Below are 23,902 nucleotides of genomic sequence, written 5' to 3'. Positions count from 1 at the left end.
GTGCTCCAGCATCAAGAAAGACTTAACTAGAACATCTTAAATGACCACTTTTTACAAACACGTCGTTATGCAGACTTCAGTGAACAGGTTCAAAGAACAACACAATTGGAGCAGATCCCCTTAGACGCATACACAATAATTGAGTAATATAAATACTAAGAAAATATACAAAAAAAAGATATGTATCTATCTATATATATATATATATATATATATATATATATATATATATATATATATATATATATATATATATATATATGTATATATCCACACACATGCACATATCCATACATATGCATATATATACATATACACATATAACATTATCGCACAACACATATAACATTATTGCACACACATCATTAAGCTCCCACATTTTAAATGTTTACGTGCTACATCGCTATAAGACTAGCACAAAACGAGCCCTAGTTCTGTTATAAAATGTCAAATTACCAACATCAAGATCAAAAATATACAGTACATAGTTATCTGCCCGTAACAACTACTACTACAGTACCAATACTGTACCAGGTTAAGTAAACTTATTAGCGCTGAAGCTATAACGAGGTTGGCAGACTTAGCAACTGATGTTCAGTGGTTCTTAACCTGGGTTCGATCGAACCCTAGGGGTAGTATAGGCAAAAAAAACTAATTAAATTGAATACATCAAATATAAAAATACTTACCAGTGTAAATAGAAGTTGACACACTGAAACAATTAATATAATTAGTATAAAAACCTGCTTTAGCTTATGCTAACTAGCCTAAATGAGCCTGCATAAGTGAATAAGTAACAAACATAAAAAGACTCCAACAAAACAGTAAAAGTTGGTACATATTTTGCACCAAAACAAGATCTTAGTTAGAGTAAAATTAGTTAACTATTTTAACTACTACTTCAACAAGTGCAACTCAACAATTTTTTTTTCATAAAATCACAAAAGAAGCTAATACACACAAAAAAACAAACTAGCACATTATCTCAATCTAACGGCCTAAATGTGTCGCAGTATGTCAAATGACCGACATAAAGGTTATAAATATACAGGAGTTTGTCTGTAGCAACTAGTGCTACTCTTGTGCCAGTTCTAGCTAATTAGTAAATAATTACCGCACTGACGCTAACTAGCAGGCATACTTAGCAGCTGATGTAAATCTAGCTTTTAGGCTAAGGCAACAAAAAAACAAATTAAATTGAATACATCAAACAAATATAAAAATACTTACCAGTGTAAATAGAAGTTGACACACTGAAAAAATTAGTATAATTAGTAGAAAAACCTGCTTTAGCTTATGCTAACTAGCCTAAATGAGGCTGCATAAGTGAGTAAGTAACAAACATAAAAAGACTCCAACAAAACAGTAGTAGTTGGTACATATTTTGTACCAAAACAAGATCTTAGTTAGTGTAAAATTAGTTAACTATTTTAACTACTACTTCAACAAGTGCAAGTCAACAATTTTTTTTTCATAAAATCACAAAAGAAGCTCATACACACAAAAAAACAAACTATCACAAAATTAGCTATATTATCTAAATCTAGCGGCCTAAATGTGTCGCAGTATGTCAAATGACCGACATAAAGCTTATGAATATACAGGAGTTTGTCTGTAGCAACTAGTGCTACTCTTGTGCCAGTTCTAGCTAATTAGTAAATAATTATCGCACTGAAGCTAACTAGCTGGCATACTTAGCAGCTGGTATAAATCTAGCTTTTAGGCTAAAGCAACAAAAAAACAAATTAAATTGAATACATCAAACAAATATAAACATACTTACCAGTGTAAATAGAAGTTGACACACTGAAAAAACTAGTATAATTAGTAGAAAAACATGCTTTAGCTTATGCTAACTAGCCTAAATGAGGCTGCATAAGTGAGTAAGTAACAAACATAAAAAGACTCCAACAAAACAGTAGTAGTTGGTACATATTTTGCACCAAAACAAGATCTTAGAGTAAAATTAGTTAACTATTTTAACTACTACTTCAACGAGTGCAACTCAACAATTTTTTTTTCATAAAATCACAACAGAAGCTCATACACACAAAAAAACAAACTATCACAAAATTAGCTATATTATCTCAATCTAGCGGCCTAAATGTGTCGCAGTATGTCAAATGACCGACATAAAGCTTCTAAATATACAGGAGTTTGTCAGTAGCAACTAGTACTACTCTTGGGCCAGTTCTAGCTAATCAGTAAATAATTACCGTATTGAAGCTAACTAGCTTGCATACTTAGCAACTGATGTAAATCTAGCTTTTAGGCTGAAGCAACAAAAAAACAAATTAAATTGAATACATCAAACAAATATAAACATACTTACCAGTGTAAATAGAAGTTGACACACTGAAAAAACTAGTATAATTAGTAGAAAAACATGCTTTAGCTTATGCTAACTAGCCTAAATGAGGCTGCATAAGTGAGTAAGTAACAAACATAAAAAGACTCCAACAAAACAGTAGAAGTTGGTACATATTTTGCACCAAAACAAGATCTTAGTTAGTGTAAAATTAGTTAACTATATTAACTAGTACTTCAACGAGTGCAACTCAACAAATTTTTTTTTCATAAAATCGCAAAAGAAGCTCATACACACAAAAAAAAAACTAGCACAAAACTAGCTATATTATCTAAATCGAGCGGCCTAAATGTGTCGCAGTATGTCAAATGACCGACATAAAGCTTATGAATATACAGGAGTTTGTCTGTAGCAACTAGTACTACTCTTGTGCTGGTTCTGGCTAATTAGTAAATAATTACCGCACTGACGCTAACTAGCTGGCATACTTAGCAACTGATGTAAATCTAGCTTTTAGGCTGAAGCAACAAAAAAACAAATTAAATTGAATACATCAAACAAATATAAACATACTTACCAGTGTAAATAGAAGTTGCCACACTGAAAAAATTAGTATAATTAGTAGAAAAACCTGCTTTAGCTTATGCTAACTAGCCTAAATGAGGCTGTAAAAGTGAGTAAGTAACAAACATAAAAAGACTCCAACAAAACAGTAGAAGTTGGAACATATTTTACCCCAGGACAAGATCTTAGTTAGTGTAAAATTAGTTAACTATTTTAACTACTTCTTCAACGAGTGCAACTCAAGAATTTTTTTTTCATAAAATCGCAAAAGAAGCTCATACACACAAAACAACAAACTAGCACAAAATTAGCTATATTATCTCAATCTAGCGGCCTAAATGTGTCGCAGTATGTCAAATGACCGACATAAAGCTTATAAATATACAGGAGTTTGTCTGTAGCAACTAGTACTCCTCTTGTGCCAGTTCTAGCTAGTAAGTAAATAATTACCGCACTGACGCTAACTAGCTGGCATACTTAGCAGCTGATGTAAATCTAGCTTTTAGGCTGAGGCAAAAAAAGCTAATCAAATCAAAACAAACATAAAAAAAACTTACAAGTACAAAAAGAAGTTGACACACTGAAACAATTAATATAATTGGTATAAAACCTGCTTTAGCTTACATGCTAACTAGCTATTAGCTTAAATGAAGCTGCATAAGTGAAAGTAACAAACATAAAAAGAGGGTTGACTCCAACAAAACAGTAAAAGTTGGTACATATTTTGTACCAAAACAAGATCTTAGTTGATTAAAATTAATTAACTATTTTAACTACGACTTCAACAAGTGCAAATCAACAAACTATTTTTCATAAAATCACAAAATAAGCTTATATAAACACGGAAAAACAAGCTATACCGCTAAGACAAGCACAAAACTAGCTCTATCATTTAAATCTAGCGGCCTAAATGTGTCGCAGTATGTCAAATGACCGACATAAAGGTTATAAATATACAGGAGTTTGTCTGTAGCAACTAGTACTACTCTTGTGCCAGTTCTAGCTAATTAGTAAATAATTACCGCACTGACGCTAACTAGCAGGCATACTTAGCAGCTGATGTAAATCTAGCTTTTAGGCTAAGGCAACAAAAAAACAAATTAAATTGAATACATCAAACAAATATAAAAATACTTACCAGTGTAAATAGAAGTTGACACACTGAAAAAATTAGTATAATTAGTAGAAAAACCTGCTTTAGCTTATGCTAACTAGCCTAAATGAGGTTGCATAAGTGAGTAAGTAACAAACATAAAAACACTCCAACAAAACAGTAGTAGTTGGTACATATTTTGCACCAAAACAAGATCTTAGTTAGTGTAAAATTAGTTAACTATTTTAACTACTACTTCAACAAGTGCAACTCAACAACATTTTTTTCATAAAATCGCAAAAGAAGCTCATACACACAAAAAAACAAACTAGCACAAAACTAGCTATATTATCTCAATCGAGCGGCCTAAATGTGTCGCAGTATGTCAAATGACCGACATAAAGCTTATAAATATACAGGAGTTTGTCCGTAGCAACTAGTGCTACTCTTGTGCCAGTTCTAGCTAGTTAGTAAATAATTACCGCACTGAAGCTAACTAGCTGGCATACTTAGCTTTTAGGCTAAAGCAACAAAAAAACAAATTAAATTGAATACATCAAACAAATATAAAAATACTTACCAGTGTAAATAGAAGTTGACACACTGAAAAAATTAGTATAATTAGTAGAAAAACCTGCTTTAGCTTATGTTAACTAGCTTAAATGAGGCTGTATAAGTGAGTAAGTAACAAAAAGACTCCAACAAAACAGTAGAAGTTGGTACATATTTTGCACCAAAACAAGATCTTAGTTAGTGTAAAATTTGTTAACTATTTTAACTAGTACTTCAACGAGTACAACTCAACAAAAATGTTTTCATAAAATCGCAAAAGAAGCTCATACACACAAAAAAACAAACTAGCACAAAACTAGCTATATTATCTAAATCGAGCGGCCTAAATGTGTCGCAGTATGTCAAATGACCGACATAAAGCTTATAAATATACAGGAGTTTGTCTGTAGCAACTAGTACTACTCTTGTGCCGGTTCTAGCTAATTAGTAAGTAATTACCGCACTGAAGCTAACTAGCTGGCATACTTAGCAAATTATGTAAATGTAGCTTTTAGGCTGAAGCTTAAAAAACCTAATTAAACTGAATAAATAAAACAAACATAAAAAAACATACTAGTATAAAAAGAAGTTGACACGCTGAAACAATTAATACAATTAGTATAAAAACCTGCTTTAGTTTACATGCTAACTAGCTATTAGCTTAAATGAAGCTGCATAAGTGAAAGTAACAAACATAAAAAGAGGGTTGACTCCAACAAAACAGTAGAAGTTGGTACATATTTTGTACCAAAACAAGATCTTAGTTGATTAAAATTAGTTAACTATTTAAACTACGACTTCAACAAGTGCAAATCAACAAAAAGAAAATTCATAAAATCGGAAGAGAAGCTTATACACACAAAAAAACAAGCTATACCGCTAAGACTAGCACAAAACTAGCTCTATCATTTAAATCTAGCGGCCTAAATGTGTCACAGTATGTCAAATGACCAACATAAAGCTTATAAATATACAGCAGTAGCAACTAGTACTACTCTTGTACCAGTTCTAGCTAGTAAGTAAATTAATTACCGCACTGAAGCTAACGAGCTGGCATACTAGCAAAAACAAACCAACTAATTAAATTGAAGAAATAAAACAAACAAACATAACAAGACTTACCAATGTAAAAATAAGTTGACACACTGAAACAAATAGTATAAAAACTTGCTTTAGCTTACATGCTAACTAGCTATTAGCTGAAATGAATGAATCATAACTGAAAGTAAGAAACATAAAAAAGCAGATTGACTCCAAGAAAACAGTAAAAGTTGGTACATATTTTGTACCAAAACAAGATCTTAGTTCATCTAGCAACTGATGTAAACTTATCTATTAGGCCAAAGCAAAACACAAATTAAACTGCATTACTGAAACAAACAAAAATAGTTGGTGCAAATTTTGTACCAAAACACGGTTTCAGTTGATTAAAATAAGACAAGTATTTTAAATACTACTTCAAGAAGTTTAAATCAACTAAAATATGTTCATAAGATAGCAAAAAAAGCTAATACACACAAACACAAATAAGCTATTTCGCTAACACTAGCACAAACTAGCTATATCATCTAAAACTAGCGGCCTAATTCTGTTAAAAGATGTCAAAACACCAACATGAAACTTATTAATATACAGCAGTTTCTTGTCTGTAGCACTGTACTGTGCCAGGTCCTAGTTAATAGTGTAAAACCAATTACCGCGCTGAAGTTAACTAGCTGGCGTACTTAGCAACTGATTCAAACCTAGCTATGAGGGCTAAAGCTAGCTATTAGGCTAAAGCAAAAAACAGAAAAACACTAATTCAATTGAATAAATAAAACAAACAAAAACAAAACTTACCAGTGTAAAAAGAAGAAATAAAAAGTAGTTGACACACTGAAACAATTAATATAAAAACTTGCTTTAGCTCGCATGCTAACTAGCTATTAGCACAGACCTGGGCATTTTGTGTGTCCCTGTCCATCCCGCGTGAGGCCAATCATAAATTACAAAATACATTTTAAAAAGTATGTCGAGTGTGCAATACAACGGTGCTTTTGCTTTGAAAAGCGTTATTTGTATTACTTCCGTGTGGACGTATGCGCGTGCTTGATTGTGAGTGAATGTGAACAGCGGCAATCACAAATTACAAAATACATTTTAAAAAACATCTATGTCGTGCGTGCAATACAACTGCGCTGCTTTTATTTTGAAAAGTGTTATTCATGGACGTATGTCCGTGTGTAACCTGTGAGTGAAGGTGCGCAGCGACAAGTGATGCCCGGTTACCCCCCGAGATGTCAGCTCACGCTAAATAAAGAAAAGTTGATGACGAATGGCGTGTTTTCAACAAGACATGGACTCCCAAGTATTTCTTTACAGAAATTAAAGGTAAAGCCGTGTGCTTAATTTGTGGTACACAGGTTGCTGTGTTTAAAGAATATAATTTGAATCGCAACTACACGACGACGCACAAGGAAAAATACCGGAATCTGTCTGATGAAGAGCAAGGGAGGCTGATGCTTTGATGGTAAAACTGCAAACCCAACAAGGACTCTTTGCCATATTTCACACCCCCAGAGATGCAGCCGTCAGGACAGGTTTCGTCATTCCTCACGAAATCGCCAGAAAAAGTAAGGCGTTTTCTGACGGAGATTTTATTAAGGAGTGTTTATTGGACTGTTGCGCTGATATGCTCGGATAAGAGGGGCGCATTTGAGAACGTGTCACTCTCCTGACGCACTGTAACGAGGCGGGTTGAGACCATCGCTGGAAACTTGGAGCTTCAGCTGAAGAACAGAACGGCCGACTTTGACTGTTTTTCGCTGGCTTTGGATGAGAGCTGCATTGTACGTGACACCGCCCAGCTGCTCATCTTCTTACGTGGGATAACTGCAGACTTTCAAATCACGGAGGAGCTGGCAGCCATGCAGTCAATTAAAGGGACAACCACAGGTAATGACTTGTTCACATAGGTAAATGCGTGTTTGGACATGTTAGGACTGAAATGGGACAATCTGGCAGGTGTGACAACAGATGGTTGTCCAAATCTGACGGGGAAAAATGTTGGACTTTTGTTAGTTGTATTGCAGTATTTCTATAAACCTGTGAAGTTGTTTTTCCTTGTTTGTGGAACAAAGTTAGTGTGAACAAGTTAAAAATAAATTGCAGTGATTCAATTATTGTTTTTGTATTCTTATTTCAATTTCACATAGCCTAATATAAATATTTAAGGATTAAGAGTTTAAATAAAACCATCAAAAGCAATCTGCTTTTGTATAAAGTTAAGATAGGTTAAATGAAATTATTATAATTATTTTTTATCTTACAGTATATCAAAAATAATATTGAGCAAAATTTAATTGAAATATTGTCGATGTGGCCCTCCAGCAGTGCTCGGGTAAAAATGAATTGCCCACCCCTGTATTAGCCACTAGATTTAGCTAAACTATAAATTTAGCTAATAACCCAAAACTAATGAATCAAACAAGTTACTCAGCTGGTAAAAAAAAAAAAAAAACACAAAAAAGTGAAACAAACATAAAACTAGCTACCAGGCTAATGTTGAATATGTTTTCACCCTTTGAACAAAATATTTATTGTGAACATAATAAAACCACTCAGAACACACAAATGTCATCCAGTTTCAGTTTTATTCCTTTTTTTTCTTCTTTTTTTTTTTTAGAAAAAAAACTTCACTTCAGTACGTACACATTGCACATAGCAGAGCTTTTTTTTTTTTTTTTACATTTCTTTTAGTTTGTTAAAATCTTTTCTCCATTTTTGGGGAGTTCAAAGCAGCGACAACAGCCAGCGCAAGGTTTCCCAAAACACAAACACATTTACATTCAGTTCAAACACTCGAAGTCGAGAAGGTTCACTAAAATGACCTTTGAATTTTTGTATTTCACACCAGAGATTAATTTGTCATATTACAATTCAGGACACAACCTCTTAAAGAACAACAAAAAATGTGTGATCGGCGTACTTTGGGACATTTTTGGGAAGCCCGGCCCGTCGTTAAAACAGACTGTTTGCTGGTGTAGAATAGATCGTTATTCATATTTACAAAAGCTCTGTACAATACACACACACACAAATAAAAACAATACAATTCCAGTCAAGCATTCCAGTTAAAAAGGCCGTTTTTCTCCATTAAAAATAAAACCAATATTTGAATAAATCGAACAAAAACTTGTGCAAGACGGGAGGAGAAAAGGTCACATGGTGGATTACGTCACAGCTGACAAGATACTTTGAGTAATAGCAGGATTTGACGGTTTAAAAGAGTGCTAAAACACTTTGTCCGCCGCTAATCTGTGTTTATATATATGTACATCAGCAGGACACACGGCGGTTATTGGCGGACAGAGGAACGAGAAGACGAGGCTAACTGCATAGCGTTATGCGGACGATGGTCCCAGCACTGTCGTTTAAAAAAATGGTAAAAAGTAGCAAAATCATCGGATTAGGTTGTAGTAAATTGAATTTGACAAAGTATTGAATGAGTGAGAAGATACATGACTCAGGTTTGGTGCAATGCTAACTGCACGGCAACTTGTTACCTAGCTTTTCACAGGCAACCGGGAAGTAATCAAAAACTAAAGAAAATCTTCGTACAGTGTGTTATAAATAGTATTCAATCACCAGAAAAAACACGGTTAATAAGGTATCAGGTTGAAATTACCACGGTATCAAACGAGTAGATTCCTTCGCATTAGACGTGTGACGACTGTATTATGCTGATAGTATATATTTATACCATGAATTGATTAACGTGGACCCCGATTTAAACAAGTTGAAAAACTTATTCGAGTGTTACCATTTAGTGGTCGATTGTACGGAATATGTACTGTACTGTGCAATCTACTAATAAAAGTCTCAATCAATCAAAACGACGTATTCAGTGTTCTATTCGATTAAAATTTTTAAATATTCGTTCTTTTATTCTTCTCAAAATCGCCCACAAAGTACCCGTCCAGATTTATAGTGTTCAAAATTTTTTTCACAAATGGCTAACTTTGTTAGCGAATTATTGTCAATGTGTCTAACATTGCGAGCGAACAAACAATTCAAATGATTGTTGAACGAACAAGCTGGTGTTTTAAAAAAAGTAGTACATGAATAACACAAGGCCTTAGAAGGGTATCACATTGAATTTGACGAGGTATTATTAGTGTGATTTCTTGTGGAATTGTTGGCGTGGTTGCTAACAATCATTAGCATGGTCGCTAACAGAGTACAGTCACAGAGTATCGAATCAATTGGTCGATTTGAGTATCGTAACATTTTGGTGGTCGTTTATTTACACTAAACCGTTTTTTAACTGAGATTGTGCTACTATCAAAATCAGTCAAATTAATAGAAAATATAGTACATGTAACAAAAATGAACCGTTTTCAGATGAAAACAACATAAAAAGTGTGTTATTTTTGGCTGCTTGACGACCAATTTTGGTATCTAATGCCAAAATTATCGTAAATTATGGATGGCAGTCCAGTATAATGTCACTCTGTTAGCAAATTATGACACATGTACCTCCATAGAAGATTAATTTGCATAATTTACATCGTAACTATACAATTAGCTTTAGAATGCATACAATGAGCAGCCTCGAATGTGATACAACTTGGTACGTGGCATGTATCAACTGTTAGCATGCTTACAGTTAGCATGTGTCATGTACCAAGTTATAGGACTGAGGTGTGCGGTGGCAAAATTGGCTAAAAAAGGTTAGCACGCTACCATTCGCAACGTTAAGAAGCTAATGCTAGCATGCTAACTTATAGCCAATTTTGCCGCCATACACCTCAGAGTCCTACAACCTGGCGACACATGCTAATTCTCAGCATGTTAATGTTATCATGCTAGCATGCAAACAAATAGCATATGTCAAATATTTACCATGAATTGATTAACGTGGACCCCGACTTAAACAAGTTGAAAAACTTATTTGTGTGTTACCATTTAGTGGTCAATTGTACGCAATATGTACTGTACTGTGCAATCTACTAATAAAAGTTACAATCAATCAATCAAGTATCAAGTTATGGTTAGCATGCTAAATTCTTTAGCCAATTTTGCCGCCTTGAACCTCAGAGCCATAGAACTTGGTATGTGACACATGCTAACTGTTAGCATATGTCATGTGCCAAGTTGTATCACAACCGAGGCTGATCATAGTATGCTATTTGACGCTAATTGTATATCATGCAAATGAATCACCTGCTAACTAATCATGTTAGCTGTTAACATGCTAACATTAACATGCTAAGAGTTAGCATGCGTCACGTAACAAGTTATAGGACTGAGGTGTATGGCGGAAAAAATTGGCTAAAAAAAAGTTAGCACGCTAACTATAATTTGGTTCTTGACATGTGATAAGAGTTAGCACAGACCTGGGCAAATTAAGGCCCGGGGGCCACACGCGGCCCGTTAAGCTTTTCAATCTGGCCCGCTGGGCATTCCCAAATAATTTTTTTACATCTTTAAGATGGAAAGTGTAGCTGCCATTATGATGTGCAGTGATGTTTTCTAATGACCGTAAGTCTTGAACTATACAAAGTATTTCTATGGTTGGAATCTGCGCTTTTGTATGATATTTTAGTGACTAGTGTTGTCCTGATACCAATATTATTTCGATACTTTTCGGTACTTTTCTAAATAAAGGGGACCAGAAAAAAATTGCATTATTGGCTTTATTTTAACAAAAAATCTTAGGCTGCGGCGGACCGGTACTTTTCAGAGGCAGTATGGTACCGAATGTTCTCAATATTCAGGGTTTTATCGTTCATAGAAAAATTTAAAATTCCATTCCGTTTTTAAGGCAGTCTGTCATAACATTTTTAGCATTCAATCAGACTTTATTGTGAGGTTTTGTATTACCGGTAGTTTTCCTAAAAAATAGATATACTGGCCCCCAGACAAATTTTTTTCTCTAAATTTGGCCCCCGAGTCAAAATAATTGCCCAGGCCTGAGTTAGCATGTGTCACCTGCCAAGTTATATGACACTGGGGTGTACAACGACAAAATTGACTAAAGAAGCTTAGCATGCTAACAGTTCGCATATGTACCAAATTAAAAGTATGTATTAATATTATTTTAGTAGCTGGTACCTAATGAGTCTGCAGACATGGTTCTATTTCAACAATAAACAGTCCGTAGTGTGTTTTAAAGGGCTCATTTCAGCTTCAAAATGCTTTTCAAGAGGAGAAAAGGCCTTTGAGAGAACACGTAAACCATTGAGAACTTAAAAAAAATAAAATTATATTATATGTTTATACAGTATCGTGTGGATTGTTGAGGTTGTTCCCCTTGGGGTACCGCGACAAAGCAGAGGGCTACCAGGAACGTGGAGAAGACACTTTGAGAGGACATGAAGGCATCGACACACACAAAAATGGAGCAAACGGGGCAGGGTCACGTGGCGAATCAAGGCAAGGAAAAAAGCACCAATAAGAACACCAGGTTGGCTGCGTCACAGTTGAAAACAAAAACAAAACAATTGCTCAAAAAAGGTTGCGATGATGTGAAGCCAGCAGTCAAACGGCAGTTAAGTCAAGGGATGCCTCGACCACTTTTTTTTCGTCCTCTATTTATTATAAACCAGAGCTTTAACTTGTGGGCCTCGACGCGATCAAAGCGTGTCAAAGGTTGTTAGGAAAAACAAAGAGGCGCTGCTGATGCAAGTGAAGACATTAGCATCAAATATCCGGGTCAATATGGTCAAGACATAATAACACCTGGGAGGGCACACCAGCAAATAAACCTTCATAAATAATTTATGACATTAAATTCCATCCATCCATTTTCCTACCGCTTGTCCCTTTTTGGGATCGCGGGGGGTGCTGGAGCCTATCTCAGCTGCATTCGGGCGGAAGGCGGGGTACACCCTGAACAAGTCGCCACCTCATCGCAGACCCAACACAGATAGACAGACAACATTCACACTCACTCACACACTCGGGCAGTGGTTCTTAACCTGGGTTCGTTCGAACCCTAGGGGTTCGGTGAGTCGGGCTCAGGGGTTCGGCGAAGGTCAAGACACACCCGACTCATCGTGTAAATAAAAACTTTTCCCTATCGGCGTAGTACGGATACGGCAACAGCAGAAGTCACACTGATTTGCAGGTGTGTAATTTGTTGTGAGTTTATGCACTGTGTTGGTTTTCTTCTTTGAACAAGGTGATGTTCATACACGGTTCATTTTGTGCACCAGTAAAAAAAAAACGGTAACACTTTAGTATGGGGAACTAATTACTTGCTTATTAACATGCAAATTAGTAACATATTGGCTCTTAACTAGTCATTATTAAGTACTTATTAATGACTTCTTCGGCATGGCCTTATTATAACCCTAACCCTCTAACCCTGGCCCTAACCCTCCAAATAACTCTAAATTAAGTCTTTGTTACTTAGAATATGTTCCCCTAGTGTCCAAAAAACTCTAAATTAAGTCTTTGTTACTTAGAATATGTTCCCCATACTAAAGTGTTACTAAAAACATAACTTTGTCTTGAATTTGAAAAAAAAAAAAAACATTTTATTTTTCACTAAAGAAGGGTTCGGTGAATGCGCATATGAAACTGGTGGGGTTCGGTACCTCCAACAAGGTTAAGAACCACTGCACTGGGGCCAATTTAGTGTTGCCAATCAACCTATCCCCAGGTGCATGTTTTTGGCGGTGGGAGGAAGCCGGAGTACCCGGAGGGAACCCACGCAGTCACGGGGAGAACATGCAAACTCCACACAGAAAGAACCCGAACCCGGGATTGAACTCAGGACTACTCAGGAATGAACTAATACAATTCTAATCATTTGGTAACAAACTGTAAATGGCAGCTGAGGACAGAGTGATCAAATTAGCCTATGCTAACAGGATACATGCTAAACCGAGGGCGTGTTCGCAAAGTCAACAGAATCATCACGTCGTCTTCTAGTGACGTCACCGTTTTTTGTTTGACGGTCAACGCTGATGGCTTCACGGCATCGCAACACACTTGAAATAAGAGGGTGGGTGAGGTGAGTGGACCGCGGTTCCATTAAAGGTCCCCTATTATGTCAAAGTAAGGTGCCCACAGTAATATGTGTTCCTGGAGCTTGTTACATCAGCACCAAACGTGGGACAAATCCATCATCTTCACTTTTTTGGCAAAAAAGGGACACAAAAAAACCCGTCTTCTTCACGGACCATACTTGCCAACCTTGAGACCTCCGGATTCGGATATATATATATATATATATATATATATATATAAATAATCTGTTCATGAATGAGTATATCCGTTGGGCCACCGTGTTCAATGGAGAAGTCTGATCTCCAAAATGTGCAGGCAGCACACCCCTTCCCCTTCGAGCTGACCTGGATGAACTGAAATTATTGTTTCCGATCATTTTGGAACTTGCAAGCGTACTTCTTCTTCTTACTCGTCGTCGCCATGTCTCTTCTTTGTTCTTCCGCTTCGTCTCTGTTATGTTTTTGGACATTACTACTTGCTGTAGTTTTGAAGCAATGCATGATGGGAATCCGGATGTTGTGTGTCAGTGTATTAACGTGCCGGCTGGAATAAACACACACTGAGAACTAGCCCATTAGCGCCAACTAAAAGCCAAGGTTAACACACTTCCACTACACTATACTGGCACATATAATAGCATAATACGGGACCTTTAATTGGATGCTAGCTGACATGTGTTGTTCGGAGGTATTTATGTGAAGAAGAAGGGTGTAAGCGGCGATGGCACAAAGCAGAAGGCGGTGGTTGTAAAAATGCGTCTTCGCATCAAACGGACAAGCTGAGGGTTGTCTCAGCGTCATCATCGGTCTACGTGCATCTTGGTCCATGTTCCTTTAAACAGCCTCTAGAACAGGGGTGCCCATACTTTTCCCCCCAGACTGACAAAAATCTAAGGATGTGGGGGCCATTTTGGTAGCTTGAAACCAGTAAAATATGTAAATTTACCTCAAAGAACAAGAAAATGCAATTTCGGTACATAAGCCGAACTGAAATGCTAACAGTTAGCACTTTAGCCTGATAGCGCAATGTAACGAAAATATGAGCTAACGAGCTAATGCTAACAGTACTGCTTACCATTAACATTAGTAAAATATATACCTGCTTAATTAGCGAAAAATCTAGCATGCTAATGTTAGCATGCTACGATGCTAACTGTGATATCTATTAAGTACCAGAATATATTACTCTAAAGGTGTGTACCGGAAAAATGTGTTTAAAATGCTAGCCTGCGAATGTCAGCGTGCATCAAGTACCAAAATATGACTGAGGTGTAAATTTACAAAATTAGTTTAAAAAAAGCTAGCACACTAAAGTTAGCGTGTAACATGTATCATTCGTCAAGTAAGAAAATATTTGATGCTGAGGTGTATACCTATGGAGCCCCTTAATATATATATATGTATATATATATATATTTTTTTTTTCTGCGATGAGGTGGTGACTTGTCCAGGGTGTACCCCGCCTTCCGCCCGATTGTAGCTGAGATAGGCTCCAGCGCCCCCCGTGACCCCGAAGGGAATAAGCGGTAGAAAATGGATGGATGGCTATATATATATTTTTTACATGTATCTCGTGCGCACGAGACGAGCAACTTTTTATAAAGTTATAAAAAAAAAAAAAAAAAAAAAAAAATTTTTTTAGACATGTATCATGTGCGCGGCCAAATAAAAAAAAATGTTTTTTTTTTTTTTAATAACTTTATAAAAAGTTTCTCATGCATGTCTTAAAAAATAAAAAAAAATAAAAAAAAAGTTATTAAATTCCCCCCCCCCCCCGGGTCCCTTTAGGGGCTCCGTATATACCTGCACATTGTGCAAAATTAACAAAAATGCCCGCCTGCTAATGTTAGCATGCATCAAGTACCAAAATATGAGGTGTATACCAGCGTTAGCATGCTAACAGGTACTATTCGTCAAGTAACAAAATATTTGACGCTGAGGTGTATACCTGCTAAATGAACAAAAAAAGCTAGCATGCTAATATTAGCATGCAATTAGCTACTGGCCGCACTTTGGACACCCCTGTTCTAGAAGGACTACAGGAAGGGGGGCGTCTTGGTCCGGAGATGGCACCATTAATTCAAGAATGTTACAGGGCTGGGCAAGGGGACGACAAGGGGGCAAAGAAGCACAAAAGGTGAGAATGAAGCCAGGGACAAGGGCGCTGGTCCTGCAGAGGCGGTCCGGTGAAAGGAGAAACAACAAAAAAAAGGCCATGTGCAGTTTCCTTTAGGACCTGAAGGGGGCAGCTTGGGACTGCTTTAGGAGTTGGGTGTGTGGGAAAACTGCACCGTGAATGAAATACACCCAGGTGGCGCCCTCTTGAGGACGTGATGCTACAGTAGCTCGTCGCACATTGTGAAAAACACACACTGTACCGGGGGGTAGGCTCACAGGCAAGGACAGAGTTAATTAGCATAAATTAGTGATTAGAATATTCAAACCTCTACTAGCGAGTTCTTCTTATTTACACGAGAACCTAATGGCTTTTCCCACTTGCCACGCCTGTGTGTGTCTCGGCGGTTCCTTTTCGCAGCCATTGCAACCGGGCGGCGGCGGCGTTCGCAGCAGCGAGAGTTGATGACATCACAGCATTGAGGGAGGGAGGGGGGGAGGTGGCATACTGGTGACTCACGGCTCCTCCGTCGTCTTGAGCAGCTCCATCAGTGCACCCACGGCGCCAAAGTAACCCTGACAGGACGCACACCGAGAAGTTAGCGCTCTTCTACCCCTGAACCGCCGCACGGAAAAGGGGGAAAATGTGTCAAGACATGCACCTTAACTAGGTTAGCTGTGCCATTATTTTTCTGACAAACGAGGGTTGTCCCGATATTTTGGTACCGGTCATACTTGCCAACCTTGAGACCTTCGAATTCGTGAGATTTGGGGGGGGGGATATGTTGAGGTGGGCGGGGTCGGGGTTAAGGGGGAGGAGTATATTTATAGCTAGAACTCACTGAAATTCAAGTATTTCTTATTTATATATACAGTATATGTATACGTGAGATTTGGGGGGGGGGGATATGTTGAGGTGGGCGGGGTCGGGGTTAAGGGGGAGGAGTATATTTATAGCTAGAATTCACTGAAATTCAAGTATTTCTTATTTATATATACAGTATATATATATATATATATACAGTATATATATATATATATATATATTTATTTATTTTATTATATATATATATATATAAATAAAAGAAATAAAGAAATACTTGAATTTCAGTGTTCATTTATTTACACATATACACACACACACACACACAAAAGTCTGATCTCCAAAATGTGCAGGCAGCATACCCCTCCCCCTTCGAGCTGTCTTGGATGAACTGAAATGATTTTTTCCAATCATTTTGGAACTTGCAAGCGTACTTCTTCTTACTCGTCGTCGCCATGTCTCTTCTTCGTTCTTCTGCTTCGTCTCTGTTGTGTTTTTGGACATTACTACTTGCCGTAGTTTTGAAGCAATGCATGATGGGAATCCGGATGTTGTGTGTCAGTGTATTAACGTGCCGGCTGGAATAAACACACGCTGAGAAATAGCTCCGTGCCTGCCTATTTTATGGGTTATAGATAAACCTATGGATAACGGAGACATATATAATAGTCTCTTTTTCAGGTGAGAGAGGACGCTAAAGGCAGTGCCTTTAAGGCACGCCCCCAATATTGTTGTCCGGCTGGAAATCGGGAGAAATTCGGGAGAATGGTTGCCGGGAATATTTTTGGGAAGGGCACTGAAATTTGGGAGTCTCCTGGGAAAATCGGGAGGGTTGGCAAGTATGGTACCGGTACCAAAATGTATTTCGATACATTTCAAAATAAAGGGGACCACATAAATGTCATTATTGGCTTTATTTTAACAGAAAATCCTATGATACATTAAACCTATGTTCCTTATTGCAATCAACAAATAATTTTGGCCTTAACGAAAATAGTAAACATTCTAAACAACTTCACTTTTAGTAGTAAGTTTTTTTCCTAATTTGTCTGCTGACATATGCAGTAACATATTGTGTCATTTCTCATTCTATTATTTTGTCAAAATTATGGAGGGACAAGCGGCATAAAATAGATTAATAATCTACTTGTTCCTTTACTGTTAATATCTGCTTACTTTCTGTTTTAACATGTTACATTAAATCATCACTTATTCTTCTGTTGTTTGGATACTTTACATAAATTTTGGGTGATACCACAAATTTGGGTATCAATCTATTACCAAGTAGTTACAGGACCATACATTGGTCGTAATTAAAGTTCTTCTGTGTCCAGGTACGTATTCCATGGGTTTATAAACAATAAAAAGTGACGATAAAAAATATTGACCTACTCATTCACTGCAAAAACTGAAATCTAAGTAAGATTAAATATCTCAAATAAGGGTGATATTTGCTTATTTTCTGTCTGATAAGATAATTCTTCTTGTTTTAAGGGTTTTGGTCCTAAATGATCTCAGTAAGATATTACAGCTTGTTGCTGAGATTGTATGACCTATATTGAGTAAAACATGCTTGAAACTAGAATATCAACTGTTGCAAAGCTGTGTCATCAACACTCACAAGTATAAAACTACTTTTTTAAAGTAATAATTTCTTACTTCAAGCATGAAAAAAAAATCATGATGCCGAGCGCATATCATTATGTCAAGATAATGGCACTAGCATTTACTTAATTTAAGAATATTTTTCAACATATTGAGCAAAAAAGTCATTTTTTTTCTACCAAGAAAAGTGCACTTGTTATTAGTGAGAATATACTTATTTTAAGGTATTTTTGGGTTCATTGAGGTTAGCTAATTTGACTTGTTTTGGAAAGTCTTGACAAGCCAAATTTTCTTGTTCTATTGGCAGATAATTTTGCTTAGTTGAAAAAAAATACCCCTCATTTTTGTATTTTTTTTTCTTGTTTTTGAACACTGACTTTTTGCAGTGTTGTAGTATTGACTATATACAGCTCTTGTACTTGGTATTCTTACAGTCAATGTATGTGTTAGATCCACCCGTTTGTTTACATTTAGGAGCGGTAGCTTGCTGTTAGCGGTTAGCTATTGCATCCTCCTACAATGAGTGATGAAGCATGTTTAGCTAAACCTCGTACTGCAGGGATGATACTTGTGAAAAACGTAGTTTATTTGTCGCCATAGCGAGGATCAGTGATTCAGAAGTAGCTAAAACTTTCCCGACAGTGAATGGACGTTAACAAGAGCAAGAGCTAAGCACCTCTTGCAGTGTTTATAGCTTCAACTTCATCAATAGTTTTTAAGCCAAAACACGTCCATTCTTCGTTTTCTATCTCTGCGCTCTCCCTGTGTGTTGCATAACATGTGCCTCTGCTCGTTTTACCAGTCACGACGTGACAAAAAAAATAAAGCACCGGTATTTTTCAGAAGCAGTATAGTACCGTTTTTAATTCATTAGTACCGTACAACCCTATGACAAACACAGCACAATTATGGAACCCAAAAATGGACTTGAAATTTCTCACGCAGGTCAAAGTATTGTACAATAACACACTTTAGGGAAGGGGTGCCCAAAGTTTTTCCACTGATGGCTGCACTCTGAAAAATCAAAGCGTGTCAAAACCAATAATATATACATTTAATTTACCCTTTAGGGCTCCCCTCTAGTTTGATCTTGGGGTCTCGGTTATAAAAATAAGTCAAATATATATATTTTTTAACGCTCAAATCTCTGTATGAACTTCAGATCTATCTGTCGATATAAAGTTTAAAAATTTTTGTTTAAGGTTTTATGCCCTTTTTGTTAAATAAAACCCTGTTATTATGGCAAAAACACAAAATATGCAATAAATATTTCAAAATGGAATATTTGATGTGAAGTAATTGGAGCATTAAATAGGTCAATAATTCATAACAACATTGATTTTTTAAATTCATTATTATTATTGAGCAATGACAGGTGTTTTAAATCCCACTAAAATTCTCATAAAAGCGTTAAAAATATAAATCATACTTTTTTTTGCACCATTAGTGTTTAAATCTTTGAACCAACGTCAGATCTATCCTTTGATTATAAGTTTTATCACTTTTTGAAAATGTTTTTTTGTTTGTTTTGTCATAGAAAACTGAGTTGTTGTTTTTTTTTAGAGTAAACACACAAAATATGCAATATTTTCCCCAATAAATATTTCAAAGCGGAATATTTGATGTGAAGTAATTGAAGCCTTCACTAGGTCAATACATAACAACATTGTTTTTGATTAATTGTTTTATTCGTCAACATTGCAACTTTATCGTGACATTTTAGCTGTATGCTCTTTTATTTCACTTTTCTATGCTTTGTTTGTAATAGTATTTTTAGAACAAGTTGAAAAACATGGCTGCCAACACGCAAAGGAGGCGGGGCTTAGAAACTAAATGTCTGTAGGTCATTGACAATTTATAAAGATTATCAATCAATCAATCAAAGTTTACTTATATAGCCCTAAATCACGAGTGTCTCAAAGGGCTGCACAAGCCACAACGACATCCTCGGCTCAGATCCCACATCAGGGCAAGAAAAAACTCAACCCAAAGGGATGACAATGAGAAACCTTATCACAGCCAATACAAAGCGGAGGAGTGTGTTTTCATTCCAGGTATAACAAAAATGGCGGGCTTACCTCGTGCTCCAGGAAGAGCGCTCGTAGTTGTCCCTTGGACCAGAAGTCCATGGCGTAGGCCAGCAGTTTGGTGGACACCGTGTTGATACGTAGGAAGTTGCCGACAAAAACCACACGTTCGATTTTCTGCACGACATCAAAAGTACGAAACTTGTCAGTCAGCTTTGTGGAATGTACACCATACATTATTATATAAATTTTTTTATTTTGAAGTCATAATTATAACATCCATGACTATTGACAAAATGCCCAAAATAAAAATAATTTTTTTTTAAATTATGTAATAATTATATGTAAAAAAATGTATCTCTATAAACTTAGTCCAAGGGACATATAACCAAATATTAACATTGCTATATGTATACTTTTGACCCAGCAGATTTGGTCACATTTTCAGTAGACCCATAATAAATTCATAAAAGAACCAAACTTCATGAATATTTTTGGGACCAACAAGTATGTGCTCCAATCACTCTATCACAAAAAAATAAGAGTTGTAGAAATGATTGGAAACTCAAGACAGCCATGACATTATGTCCTTCACAAGTGTATGTAAACTTTTGACCACGACTTTATATGTATTTAAATCTGTTAACTGAGATAATTTTTTTATGTTGTTTTTTAATTTCTCATTTACAAGATATGATATAGTTATTGTGCACCACTATTCATTATAGTAGTCCTCATACTGTAACATTCATAACAACAATACTAATAATATTGGGTAGTATCGTAATACAATTGCTGAAGCATGAAAACAAATTTAAAAACAAATATCTTCCTAAAAATAGTACAATTTAATATAAGAAATATGATCATAAACACTACAATTGTATTGAATAAATCCCTGATAAATCATGTCTTTGGATTGCTGGTCAAATGTAATTTTTCCAATTGTATACATTTAATGACACATTTAAGTAATTATTTAAAGATGTATTCATTTATTTATTGTAATTATTTTGCATTTGACCCTCCATATCTGTAAGCACATTCCCACATGCCGTATTCCTGCACTGTTGTTTACTCCATTGGCGTGTTTGTTGCAGCTCAGCGTGCCATGATAGCCCTGTACAATGCTGCTTGATCGCCATGCCACAAGGCAACACTGTAAAGAAGCTCATCGCACGCAGATAGAAAACAATCACAGGCCAAGGCAGGCAAGTTTGCCCGCTGCTGCACGCCATCAAAAGCAGCGGCGCCTATAGGTCGCCGACATGCAAACAAAATCCATGTCGCTTTATTTCACGAACGTGTGCTTACCTCGTTGACGGCACACATGCGTGCTATGGATCCGATGTTGTTAGTGATGGTGACCAGCATGGCTCGGGCCAGGTCCTCCTTGCTGATGGTATCGCGCTTCTCTTTGCTCATCATGTGACCAAAACTGCACAGAAATATGTCAAAAATGTAAACGCGTGGAACATGCACAACAATGACAAACTTTCGAGCTTTTACCCTTTGCATATTTAGCATAATCATGAGAAGGGCCGGGCGATTTGGCTGAAAACTGTATCAAATCGATAATTATTGATATTTTTTTATGACCTATCAAAAATAAGGACCAGGAGAAATAAAAATTAATTGTAAACATTTTTATTTAACATGTAACCTTCCTTATTTATAAATCCTCTTAGCTTTTAAGGAAATGTCAACACAAACATGGAAAACAATCAGTGTAAACACAATTGTAAAATCACATTGACCACTTCACAATAAGCTCTTAAAATAAATAAAATATAGAATATATAAGAAATGCTTAATAAAGTGTAACAAAATTGTAAAATCACATTGACCACTTCACAATAAGCTCTTAAAATAAATAAAATAAAGAATATGTAAGAAATGCTTAATAAAGTGCAACAAAATAGTGCAAAGTGTGAAAATGTAAACATAGAGAAACCTGAGAAGATTTATTTACCGCATGTTTAGTGCCAGGAAGATATAGCTGCGCTTTAAAAGGGTGAGCACTTTAAAGCTCACCCTTTGCATAATTTATAGACCAAATTGGTCTGACAGTGGACCGTTTTAAAAAGAAATCCCCAAAACTGCCATACTGTCAATGTGACTTTTCCTGTTTTATCCGCAATTTCTTCGTTCTCTGCAGAACTTATTTCTAGTTTCCCTTCTTATGCAAAAATCAACCGTGAGACGACAAGATGGAGTAACCAAACTTGATAGTTGATACTGATACCTGATTGGCTGTTAGCGTGTCACTTCCACTGATCAGTGATGACTTCCTGCGTTGCCGAAAACAAGTGCCTTTGTTCACGCGACCAACCTTGCTTCGCAACTTCTGGTTTCTTCCGACGAAAGTTTTATCTAGTGCATTTTTTAATAATATCGAATAAATGTCTAACGCGATACATATTGATATCGTTTCATCACTCAGCCCCAATTAAGAGTACTTCTGACTTTATGTGTTGTTGTTGGAAGACCACCAAAAGAGATTAGAATGTGGCGATAAAACAGGTTTTTGTTTAACTTTGCTTTATGGATCAACCTTTGAGCCGAGTGTTACCAAAGACAGATTAAGAAGATGGATTGACAGACAAAGGTCCTGCCGTGTTTGTGTGGGATTATTGGCTTAGACATGCATTTTATTAGTGAACAGATGCACGATTAAATCAGACATTTTAAATGCCTATTTGTTGATAAATATAGCCTGCATCTTACACATAAGAAACACAGTATAAATTGTGTTGCACACATTAAGAAACAATTACAGGCATACAGTATGTATTATTTTGTAGTTACATAACATCTTGTCAAAGCATCTTCCTGCTGCAAAATGTGAAAAGAATTGGCGAGAGAAACAGCGTCCTCTGCTGGATTTATACAGTAGTTGCAGCACTCCTTGTCCTCTGCCGATAGCGCCGCCAAACTACTTTCTATTTGAGTTGCCATTAGAAAAAATATTACTGTGTTTTCCGGATTATATATACGCCACACTCACTAATTTTTAGAAGAAAAAAAACGTTTTCCATAAATTAGCGGCACCGGACTATAAGCCGCAGATATATACTTTGTGAAATGAGTTATTTACACAGAAATATTTTGTAAATGTTTATTTACATAACTAAATTGTTTCCAAACGGTGTCTGTAACACGGCAGTAAAACGGCTGATCAAACAAAACAGAAGTCATCGTCATGGACCCGCTAGCAGCGCAAGCTAGCTCTCCAATCAGCTAACCAGACTCAATAACTCCACGGTGATGTTTTGGGGAATTTACGAAACTAAAACAATAGAAAAAGAATGCCATTGTAAGTTAATAATAGGAACACAGACACGGACACAAAAAAATTGAAAATGTGGCTTATCAACGCCTACAGCTGCTAGCACTAAAAGATGAGCCTATTTTGATGCTAAGATAAATGTCATGTTGTGATTGTTGTATGCTAATGACGCTAGCTTCAATACATTACGATGACACTCAAAAATATGCATGAAAATACTCCTACAGACATCACACATAGGACGGTTTAGTAATATTGTAAAATACGATTGTAGCTGAGATAGGCTCCAGCGCCCCCCGCGCCCCCGAAGGTACTAAGCGGTAGAAAATGGATGGATGGAACAATATAACAGAATTGTTTGAGTTATGTCGTAAAACTTACAAACGTTGCTTGGAGTGTTAAATGAAGGATCCATCCGAGTAGAACCGCTATGGACGGCTAGAAGACGAAACAGCACTTGTACTTCTGGTTTAAAGCTCAGTCTAAACAGCACTTGTACTTCTGGTTTAAAGCTCAGTCTAAACAGATAG

General features: G+C 36.3%; 2 protein-coding genes across 7 annotated transcripts in view; both read right to left on the bottom strand.

The window, feature by feature from the left end:
• LOC133613817 (monocarboxylate transporter 12-B-like) overlaps positions 1 to 6,472 on the bottom strand; it is a 35,921-nt gene extending 29,449 nt beyond the window's left edge. Inside the window, exons 1-2 of one of the 4 annotated variants that reach the window (XM_061971675.1) lie at positions 2,886 to 3,627; positions 1,231 to 2,355 (exon numbers count right to left, since the gene is read on the bottom strand). The gene's annotated coding sequence lies outside the window, so the exon portion shown is untranslated. The other 3 variants (XM_061971908.1, XM_061971841.1, XM_072911855.1) reach the window with 3 other exon arrangements.
• Positions 6,473 to 15,010: 8,538 nt separating this feature from the next.
• Positions 15,011 to 23,902, bottom strand: part of pank1a (pantothenate kinase 1a) — a 37,916-nt gene continuing 29,024 nt past the window's right edge. For 2 of the 3 annotated variants that reach the window (XM_061966095.1, XM_061966089.2), the window contains 3 exons: positions 21,398 to 21,521; positions 20,135 to 20,260; positions 15,012 to 16,204 (listed from right to left, as the gene is read on the bottom strand). In XM_061966095.1, the coding sequence (XP_061822079.1) occupies positions 16,145 to 16,204; positions 20,135 to 20,260; positions 21,398 to 21,521 (310 nt within the window). In that variant the 3' untranslated portion in view covers positions 15,012 to 16,144. Of the gene's footprint in view, positions 16,205 to 20,134; positions 20,261 to 21,397; positions 21,522 to 23,902 lie in introns of all 3 variants that reach the window. The other variant, XM_061966083.1, reaches the window with a different exon arrangement.

The sequence above is a fragment of the Nerophis lumbriciformis genome, linkage group LG02 (assembly GCF_033978685.3).
Source record: "Nerophis lumbriciformis linkage group LG02, RoL_Nlum_v2.1, whole genome shotgun sequence".
NCBI lineage: Eukaryota > Metazoa > Chordata > Actinopteri > Syngnathiformes > Syngnathidae > Nerophis > Nerophis lumbriciformis.
Note: the sequence above shows the minus strand (reverse complement) of the source record. Positions and strands in the feature narration are given on the sequence as shown.